The sequence below is a fragment of the Papio anubis genome, chromosome 18, assembly GCF_008728515.1.
Source record: "Papio anubis isolate 15944 chromosome 18, Panubis1.0, whole genome shotgun sequence".
In the NCBI taxonomy this organism is placed as follows: domain Eukaryota; kingdom Metazoa; phylum Chordata; class Mammalia; order Primates; family Cercopithecidae; genus Papio; species Papio anubis.
The window spans coordinates 72339068-72349483 of record NC_044993.1 but is presented as its reverse complement, the minus strand read 5'-3'; the positions used below and the strand labels follow the sequence as shown (position 1 = coordinate 72349483).

Sequence of the window (10416 nt, the reverse complement as noted above, 5' to 3'; positions counted from 1 at the left end):
TTCAGACAGGGTCTCGCTCTGCCGCCCAGGCTGGAATGCGGTGGCGCAATCTCGGCTCACGGCAGCCTCTACCTCCCGGGCTGCAGCGATCCTCCTGCCTCAACCTCCCTAGGATCACAGGCATGGGCTGCCATGCTCGGCTAATTTTTTTTTTTTTTTTTTTTTGTAGAGATGGGGTCTCTCTTGTGTTGCCCAGGCCGGTCTCTTGAATTCCTGGGCTCAAGCGATCCACCCGCCTCGGCTTCCCAAAGCTCTGAGACCACAGCTGTGCACCGTGCACCCAGCCCCCTTCCCTGGCTTCATGCTCGCAGTCACGCACTGTGCCTGTTAAGATTCAATTGCTTTTGCCTTTAATTGATGACAGCTGGGGGCCGCCCTGCCTTCCACCCCAGTCAGGCCCTTGTGTCTTTCAGCAAGTGCACGGCGTGGGGCCGCGTGCCTGCCAGGCCCCTGAGGACGCTGAGGACCTGTCCCCAGCACAGGGTGAGCCAGGCGGGGGCCCGAGTCCGGGACCCTGGTCAGCAGGGAGCGAAGTGGGCCTCGCCGAGGTCCCGCAGGTCGAGCCCCGCGACCTCGGGCGGGCTGGCGCAGGTGATGTTGTTGTAGGTGTACACGGGGGGTTGGCAGTCGTCCCCCTCACAGATGGCCTGGACGAAGCGGGGCACGGCACTGGGGTTCTGCAGGGCAAAGTCCCGCAGCGCCTTGAGGGGGCAGCTGCAGTCCCAGGGGTTACCCTCCAGCCACAGGCGCTCCAGGCCAGGGGGCTGCGGCGTGAAGGTCCGCAGTGAGTTGTTCCTGAGGTTGAGGTAACGCAGCCGCCCCAGCGATGCCAAGAGGCTGCCGGGCAACGCCTCCAGGCGGTTGTGCGAGACGTCTAGCCAGAAGGCCCGCTGCAGGGGGCCCAGGGCATCTGCCGGCAGCTCCGCCAGGCGGTTGTGGGAGAGCAGCAGGTACTCCAGCTTGCCCAGGCCCTGGAAGAGCTGGTGGGGCAGGTGCGTGAGCTGGTTGGAGGTCAGGTCGAGCTCCAGCAGCTCCGCCAGCCCCCACAGGCTCTGCTCCTCAATGCCAACGAGGCCGTTGTCCTTGAGGAAGAGGCGGCGGAGCCCCGAAAGGCCGGCGAAGGTGTGTGGGTGGATGCGGCCCAGGCAGCTGCCCTCCAGGTGCAGGCTGTGCAGCTTGCCCAGGCCCCGGAACACCTGCTCCGGAAGGTTCCGGAGACAGTTCCCAGAGAGGTTCATGACCGCCACGTTGGTGAGGCCAAGGAAGGCGCCCACCTTGACCTCCTGGAGCTGGTTGTGGTCCAGCGTGAGCACCTCAAGTTGCCCCAGGCCCTCAAAGCTGCGCTCGGCCAGCTGCCGGATGCGGTTGTGGCCCAGCTGCAGCTCCTCCAGAAAGTGCAGGTCCTCGAAGGTGCGGGGCCGCAGGCTGGCGATGGCGTTGTGGGACAGCCGCAGCACGCGCAGGCCCAGCAGGCCGGGGAACGTGTCCTCCAGGAGACCAGCCACGCGGTTGTGGGACAGGTCCAGCCATCGCAGCGCCTTCAGGCCCAGGAAGGCGCCCGGGGCCACGGCAGCGATGAGGTTGCGGTCCAGGTAGAGCTTCTGGAGCCGGGGCAGCTGCGCGAACACGTTGGCCTTGATGGCCCGCAGCGCGTTCCTGCTCAGGTCCAGCTCCCGGAGCTCGGCCAGGCCGCTGAAGAGTGCGGGCTGCAGGTAGGCCAGCCTGTTGCCCGCCAGCACCAGCTCGCGCAGGCCGCCCAGACCACGGAACGCCGCATCGGGGAGCACGGCCAGGCTATTCCAGCCAAGGTTGAGGTCCCAGAGGTTGCCGAGGCCCTCAAAGAGCCCGTCCTCCAGCCTGCTCAGGCGGTTGTTGCTGAGGCCCAGCAAGGCCAGCGCGGGTGTGTACGCAAAGGTGCCGACCGCCAGGCTGCGCAGCTGGTTCCGCTCCAAGTGCAGGTGGCACAGGTTCTCCAGGCCCAGCAGTGCCTGCGGCTCCAGGCTGCCCAGCTGGCCGCCCTGCAAGTTGAGGAAGGCCAGGCTGGAGAGGTTCCGGAAAGCCGCCGGGGGGATGGACGAGAGGTTGTTGCTGTCCAACCACAGGGCTTGGGTGCCGCCCGGGATCCCGTCAGGCAGGCGCGTGAGGTTCCTGGAGCTGCAGAAGACGCTGAGCTCATTCACCTCGTCATCGTAGCTGCAGGCACAGGTGGCCGGGCACGCTGGGCCTTCGGCTTCCCCCGGCGTTCCGGGCTCTGCTCCCTCCAGGCTGCGGGGGCCGAGTGCCACCCAGGACAGCAGCAGCAGCGCCAAGGCCAGGCCTCCTGCGGGGGGAGAGGCTTGGGGAGGCGGCCCGAGGAGGGCTCTGCCTGAGTTGAGCCTGATACCAGCACAGCCGGAAGCGGTGCTCAGGTGTGAACTGAGGCTCGAGGTCATCCGCTGAGATGCGAAGAAGCTGGTGAGCCCCACAGGTCCTCCGGCCCAAAAGCTGACGCTGCGCTCCCCACCCCATGGGACAGAGGAGTGGCCGCCCCGCCCCGCCCCGCTGCACAGACGCTGAGGGCTTGGCTCTCTAGCTCTGCGCAGGCCACGTGGGCTCGGCTAGGCTGGGTCTCGGGCTGTCTGGCATGTGGCAGCCGCAGCCCCAAGGCAGGCAATTGAGCCAGGCCAGGCTGCCACGTTGGCCTAGAGGAAGGGGAGGGAACTGAGCCATTGGCCAAGGTCCGGCCATTTTCCGAACATTCTGGAGTAGGTCTGGGTGGGCACTCACTCACTGCCGTAAGAGGCTGGACAGTGAGCTGGGCACCTCGTGCCCCAGTTAGGTCCCCTCAGCGGGGTCTCACCTGCCTGCATCCAGGTCTTGGGTGCTGTGGGGGGGGACCGGGGCACCGCTGTTGGGCGACAGGTAGGAACCCCGGACCGTCAGTCACCGAGGCTCACATTGCCTTTCAGGACAAGGGTCCACAGGCCTCACAGACCCGGCCAGCAGCCTCCCAAGCAGTGATGACTCAAAACCTCCCCTGTACAGCCCCCGCATCCTCAGAGGGTATGGAATCACTGGGATGGTGGCAGGGACAGCGAGGTGGGGTCCCCCGACCGCCCTTCTGCCGTGATGGGTTGGGGGTGGCCTGAGCCAGCTCTGAGCTCAGCTCAGGCTTGGGGGTGGCCAAAGCCGCAAGGGGTCACCCCACAGAGACAGTGGGGTGTGAGCCAACATCTCCTGCCTGGGCTGGGCCCACGACGCAGGCTGTGAGGGGCACCTCCCGTTGCTGTGCCCGCTGTTCTGGGGGCTGAAGGCTCCGGCCTGTGCCTGGTCCTCCTCCCCTGCGCTGCCGCCAGTGTCCTTAGGGTGAAGGACAGGACACAGACCCTCTGGTGCCAGGCACAGCTGCATCTCCCTGCCAACCCCAGCAGATGCATTTCTGACTGTGGGCTCCCCAGTCCCTGGGGGGGACTTCCTGGGGGTCACCCCTAGCCTCTCCCCAATGGGCTCAGGGTCACGGACTGGCCACCCCCAGAGCAGGTGGCGGGGCGCTTGGGGGCCTCACCTTTCCTCAGGGCCATCCCGCGTGCAGAGCAGGCCACAGGCAGGCAGCAAGGGAGGGTACGTCTGCTGCGCCGGCCACCCCTGCCCTCTGGATTTCCCCACTGCGGGGCAGCCCGCGCCTGTCACCTGGCTGACCCAACCCAGCTGGCCCTGGCTCTGTTAACCCCCTCGTGCCGGGCAGCCGGTATCGGCCCGGAGCCCTGGGGTGCAGACAGTGCAGGGGGTGAGGGAGCTTCTGTCGGGGTCCGAGGTGGGCTGTGATGTGGCCCTGGGGGCTGATGGCCAGTGCCCGGGCCCTGTGCAGGGCTGACGGGGGAGGGCTGGGCAGCGAGGTTGGGGTGGGGACCCCTTGCAGCAACCTGGGAGAGGCTGGGGCTTGAGGCAGGTTTGGGGAGCCCAGGACTTTACCAGCTCCTGTTGCGGGCAGGGTGCCCCTCGGGCAGCTCCTGGGGTCTTGACCCCACCCCTGGCCTGAGCAGCCAGCCATGTGGGGCTCAGGGGCTGCCTCCCCTTCCCCGTGCCCCACCCAGTCATCCACCCGCCCTCCCGGGGGTTCCCTAAAGCCTGGGTGGGAGCTGCCATTTGTTCTTCAGGCCGATGGTGCTGTCCAGGGCCCAAACTCGCTCCACCTCTCCCGTGACCTTACGGGCGCTGGTGTCTGGCCACTGCCCCGCCCCCAGCCTCTTCTAGGAATGCCTGGCAGGGCTGCAAGCGCCTGTTTGCTTTTGCCCTGCACCATCCTCGGGGAAAGTGTGGGGGTGGCCTGGCCATGGGAGCCAGGTCTTATGCCCCAGACAAGCCTCACCTGCCCCTTGCTGTGCCCCAAGGCTCTGGTGAGGGCCTGGCCGGCCCACAGTCACCGCTTGTGTGCAGAGAGGCCACAGGAATGTGTGCCCAGCCATGTCCGAGGCCACCCCTGGGCTCCGTCTCCACCTGCCTCCAGCGGCCCCTCGTTCCCCTCCACCTGCTCAGACCACTTCCCAGTCAGTCGCTGTCTCCACCAGGGCCTGAGCCGCTGCAGCCCCTCCTCTCCAGGTCCCTGCTGGCCCCTCCTCTGGCTGTCAGCGGGGCCTGCCCACCAGTCCCTCGGCAGTGGGAAAGCGTTCAGGGAAGCGGCCGGGAGGGGCGCAGGTGGAGGCAGAGCCGGGGCTGGAGGAGACCAAAGCTCTCCAGGCCCTACCCCGTCCGCGGCTCCGGCCTCACCTGGCGGGCCCCGTGCAGAGCTGTGGGAAGCCGCCGGCCCACTGTCATCGTCTTCCCTTTATCAAGAATTGATCATTTTCCAGGTGGCGTCTCGGCTCCTCTTCTGAGAAATTATAGATCCACGGGGAGAAAGTCCACACCCAGAAAAACCCACGATCCGTTTACTCAGCAGAAAACGCGGACTCAGCAGGGGCCTGGGGCCAGTGGACCTGGGCGGCCTCTTCTCAGGAGAAGTCCGGGTGTGGGGGCCCCTGGCCTGTGTCAGGCCATGCACCACACCTGGGAGCCCTGCACACTCCAGGTGGGAAGGGAGAATCTGTCCCTGTTCTCCTCCTTTGGGAGAGGCCGAGCGTCGTGGGCAGGCGGAGCCTCACCGGGGTTGTGGCAGCTGGTAAGGGGGCTCCAGGCCTCTGATTCCTGTGGTAACACCGAGGCCTACACACACATTCAGCCCACTGAGTTCCAGAGGCCCCCATCACTGCCACCACCCCCGATGGCCGCACTGCCCCTGTGGCCTGTTCTGGCTCAAGGCCGGTGGCCTCCCAGGCTCCTGTGTTCAGGCTGCGCAGAGCCTGGCTTTCCGTAGGACAGGACCGGAGGGAGGTGACGCCATGTCTAGGTCAGATCCTGGAATGCATCTGTCCCTGTCCCTCACTGTTTCCAGCAGTGCCAGTGAGTCCTATGACTCCGCATCCTGTGGGCGCACACCTGTCCACACTCAGGCCGTTGGCAAGCGGATGGTGACCGCCACCGGGGAGACCCAGCATCTTCTCTAGCACACGGCCGCAGGGTCATCCGGCCTTGGCCACTGCTGGTTGCCGTATCTTGCCAATTTTCTAGTTAGCTGGCTGATTTCTGATTTGCAAGACACAAGGAAGACCAAAAGCTTTCTGCACGCACACCTGTCAGGGGTGTGGCCGGTGGTCTCTGTCACACTGTGTGGCCTTTCCATCTTCTCACTAGGATTCTGAGTTTTTTGTTTGTTTGTTTTTGAGATGGAGTTTCGTTCTTGTTGCCCAGGCTGGAGTGCAGTGGCGCCATCTCGGCTCACTGCAACCTCCGCCTCCCGGGTTCAGGCAATTCTTCTGCCTCAGCCTCCCGAGTACTGAGATTGCAGGCATGAGCCACCACGCCTGCCTAATTTTTATTTTATTTTATTTATTTATTTTTTGAGACAGAGTCTCACTCTGTCGCCAGGGCTGGAGACCAGTGGCATGATCTCAGCTCACTGCAACCTCTGCCTCCCAGGTTCAACCGAGTCTTCTGCCTCAGCCTCCCAAGTAGCTGGGATTACAGGTACCCGCCACTAAGCCCAGCTAATTTGTTGTATTTTTAGTAGACACAGGGTTTCACCATGTTGGCCAAGGTGGTCTCGAACTCCTGACCTCGTGATTCACCCACCTCAGCCTCCCAAAGTGCTGGGATTACAGGCGTGGACCACCATGCCCAGCCCCTAATTTTGTATTTTTAGTAGAGATGAGGTTTCTCTATGTTGGTCAGGCTGGTCTCAAACTCCCGACCTCAGATGATTTGCCTGCCTTGGCCTCCCAAAGTGCTGGGATTACAGACGTGAGCCCCTGACCTGGTGAGAGTTCTTAATTTTAATTAAGACGATGTTCTGGCCAGGTACGGTGGCTCACGCCTGTAATCCCAGCACTTTGAGAGGTCGAGGCAGGTGGATCACAAGGTCAGGAGTTCAAAACCAGCCTGACCAACATGGTGAAACCCCGTCTCTACTAAAAATACAAAAATTAGCCAGGCATGGTAGCACACGCCTGTAATTCCAGCTATTCAGGAGGCTGAGGCAGGAGAATCACTTAAACCTGGGAGGTGGAGGTTGCAGTGAGCTGAGATCATACCAGTGGACGACAGAAAGAGAAACAGACTCAAAAAAAAAAAAAAAAAAAAAAAGACGATGTCCCTTAAACGTTGAGCTCGATTCCTCAAATACCAACAACAAAGATGGTGATACGGTTTGACTGTGTTCCCACCCAAATCTCACCTTGAATTATAATAATTCCCACGTGTGAAGGGCAGGGCCTGGTGGAAATAACTGAATCATGGGGGACGTTTTCCCTATACTGTTGTGGGTAGTGAGTAAGTCTCGTGAGACCTGATGGTTTTACAAATGGGAGTTCCCCTGCAGATGCGCTCTCGCCTGCTGCCATGTAAGACCCTGTGCCTTCCGACATGATTGTGAGGCCTCCCCAACCATGTGGAACTGTGAGTCCATTAAACCTCTTTCCTTTATAAATTACCCAGTCTTAGGTATGTCTATCAGCAGTGTGAGAAAAGACTAATATAGTAAATTATTACTGTAATAATTATTCTTACAGCGGGACACTGCTGTAAAGATACCCAAAAATGTGGAAGTGACTTTGGAACTGGGTAACAGGCAGAGGTTGGAACCATTTGGAGGGCTCAGAAGAGGACAGGAAGATGTGGGAAAGTTTGGCACTTCCCAGACTTGAATGCCTTTGACCAAAATGCTGATAGTGATATGGCCAACAAAGTCCAGGCTGAGGTGGTCTCTGAGAGGAGGAACTTGTTGGAAACTGGAATAAAGGTGACTCTTGCTGTGCTTTAGCAGAGACTGGTAGCATGTTGCCTCTGCCCTAGAGATGTGTGGAACTTTGAACTTGAGAGAGATGATTTAGGGCATCTGGTGAAAGAAATTCCTTTTTTTTTGTTTTTGAGATGGAGTCTCGCTTTGTCACCCAGGCTGGAGTGCAGTGGCGTGATCTCGGCTCACTGCAACTGCTGCCTCCCATGTTCAAGCAATTCTCCTGTCTCAGCCCCCTGAGCAGCTGGAACTACAGAAGTGCACCATCACACCCAGCTAATTTTTGTATTTTTAGTAGAGACAGGGTTTCACCATGTCGGCCAGGAGGGTCTTGATCGCCTGACTTTGTGATCTGCCCACCTTGGCCTCCCAAAATGCTGGGATTACAGGCATGAGCCACTGCACCCAACCAGTGAAAGAAATTTCTAAGCAGCAACGTGTTCGAAAGGTGACCTGGGTGCTGTGTTAAAAGCATTTGGTTTTATGTATTCACAAAGATATGGTTTGGAATGGGAACTTTAGTTTAAAACGGAAGCGAACCATAAAAGGCTGAAAAATTTGCAGCATGGTGATGCCATACAAAAGCCCGTTTTCTGAGGAGAAATTTAAGCTGGCTGCAGAAATTTGCGTAACACGGAGCCAAATGTTAATCACAAAGACAGTGGGGAAAATGTCTCCAAGGCATGTCAGAGGTCTTCAGGGCAGCCCCTCCCATCACAGGTCCCGAGGCCTAGGAGGATAAAAATGGTTTAGCGGACGGGGCCCAGGGCCTTGCTGCTTTGTGCACTCTTGGGTGCCCTGCCTCCCAGCCATGGCGAAAGGGAGCCAAGGTGCAGCTCAGACTGTTGCTTCAGAGGGTGCAAGCCCCAAGCCTTGGCAGTTTCCAGGTGGTGTTGGGCCTGCAGATGCCCAGAAGTCAAGAATTGAGGTTTGGGAGCTGGGTGCAGTGGCTCACACCTGTAATCCCAGCAGCACTTTGGGAGGCTGAGGCAGGTAGTTCACCTGAGGTCAGGAGTTTGAAACCAGCCTGGCCAACATGGTGAAACCCTGTCTCTACTGAAAATACAAAAATTAGTCAAGCGTGGTGATGCGCACCTGTAGTCCCCGCTACTTGGGAGGCTGAGGTGGGAGGATCACTTGAACCTGGGAGGCGGAAGTTGCAGTGAGCCAAGATCATGCCACTGCACTCCAGCCTGGGTGACAGAGCGAGACACCATAAAAAAAAAAAATCAGGTTTGGGAACCTCTGCCTAGATTTCAGAGGCTGTATAGGAACACTTGGATTTCCAGGCAGAAGTGTGCTGCAGGGGCAGAGTCTTCACAGAGAACCTCTGCTAGGGCAATACGGAAGGGAAATGTGGGGTTGGATCCCCCGCAGAGTCCCTACTGGGGCACTGCCTAGTGGAGCTGTGAGAAAAGGGCCACCATCCTCCAGACCCCAGAATGGTAGATCCACTGACAACAGCTTGCACCATGCACCTGGAAAAGCCACAGACACTTGACATGAGCCTGTGACAGCAGCTGGGAGGGGGGCTGTACCCTGCAAAGTCACAGGGGTGGAGCTGCCCGAGGCCTTGGGAACCCACCTCTTGCATCAGTGTGATCTGGATGTGAGACATGGAGTCACAGGAGATCATTTTGTAGCTTTAAGATTTGACTGCCCTGTTGGATTTCGGACTTGCAAAGTTGGCCCCCTTTGTTTTGGCCAACTTCTCCCATTTGGAATGGATGTATTTACCGAATGCCTGCACCTTTGATTTTACAGGCTTATAGGCAGAAGGGACTTGCCTTGTCTCAGATGAGACTTTGGACTTGGACTTTTGGATTAATGCTGGAATGAGTTAAGACTTTGGGGGACGGCTGGAAGGGCATGATTGTGTTTTGAATTGTGAGGATATGAGGTTTAGGAGGGGCCGGGGCGGGATGATATGGTTTGGCTGTGTCCCCACCCAAATCTCATCTTGAATTGTAGTTCCCATAATCCCCACACGTGTGAGAGGGACCCGGTGGAGACAGCTGAATCAGGGGCTTGGTTCCCTCCGTCCTGTTCTCTTGAGAGTGAGTTCTCATGAGAGCTGATGGTTTTATAAGCGGCTTCCCCCTTCACTGGGCACTCATTTCTCTCTCTCCTGCTGCCATGAGAAGAAGAGCTTGTTTGCCTCTTTTCCCACCATGATTATAAGTTTCCTGGGGCCTCGCCCGCCTTGCAGAACTGCGAGTCAGTTAAACCTCTTTTCTTTATAAATTGCCCACTCTCAGGCAGTCCATTATAGCAATGTGAGAATGGACTAATACAGATGGGAAAATGGCAAAATTCTTAATGTCCTCTATCTTATTTTTATGGTTTCAAGTACTATTTTGTGCAGACACTGTCCTGTTTTCCCTTCTAATCAGCCTCCTAAGAGGGAAAGGCCAGGCTCAGGGTTAACTGTTCCCATGTGGGGGTTACCATCAGCCTCTGTGCTGTTTAGTGGAAGGGCTGTCACTGCCCATCATAAACCAAGCCCATCTAAGCCTGGGCCCCTTTCTGGATTCGTGGTCCGTCTGTCTGTCCACTGCCACGCTCTCTGCACAGTGGTGACTTCGTGGTAAGCTGGAGTTTTTCTTTCTTTCTTTTTGGGGACATGGTCTTGCTCTGTTTCCCAGGCTGGAGTGCAGTGGTGCCATCTTGGCTCACTGCAGCCTCAACCTCCCAGGCTCAGGTGATCCTCCCACATCACCCTCCCAAGTAGCTGGGACTTACAGTGGTGTGTGCCACCATCCTCAGCTAATTTTTATTTATTTATTTATTTATTTATTTTTTATTTTATTATTATTTTTTTTTTTTGAGATGGAGTCTGCAGCTCTGTCACCCAGACTGGAGTGCAGTGGCGGATCAGCTCACTGCAAGCTCCGCCTCGGGTTTGCATGCATTCTCCGGCCTCAAACCTCCCGAGTAGCTGGGACTACAGGCGCCCGCCACCTCGCCAGCTAGTTTTTTTGTATTTCTTTTCTTTTTTTTTTTTTTTGAGATGGAGTCTGGCTCACCAGCCAGCCCAGGCTGGAGGTGCGTTGATGGCGGATCTCGGCTCACTGCAAGCTCCGCCTCACGGGTTCGCGCCATTCTCC

The 10416-nt window shown here is 58.5% G+C and overlaps 1 protein-coding gene across 2 annotated transcripts; it reads right to left on the bottom strand.

Annotated features, from left to right (window-relative positions):
- Window positions 1–327: 327 nt before the first annotated feature.
- Window positions 328–4830, bottom strand: IGFALS (insulin like growth factor binding protein acid labile subunit). Of its 2 annotated transcripts, none has more exons than XM_009195686.3 (2): window positions 4349–4830; window positions 328–2320 (listed from the first exon to the last, which is right to left on the bottom strand). In XM_009195686.3, the coding sequence occupies exons 1-2, from the start codon at window positions 4443–4445 to the stop codon at window positions 519–521; spliced, it is 1899 nt and encodes a 632-aa protein (XP_009193950.1). In that variant the 5' UTR covers window positions 4446–4830; the 3' UTR covers window positions 328–518. The 2 variants fall into 2 exon arrangements, with proteins under 2 accessions (XP_009193950.1, XP_003916392.1); XM_003916343.4 differs by lacking the exon at window positions 4349–4830 and adding an exon at window positions 3545–4054.
- Between the last annotated feature and the right edge of the window lie 5586 nt (window positions 4831–10416).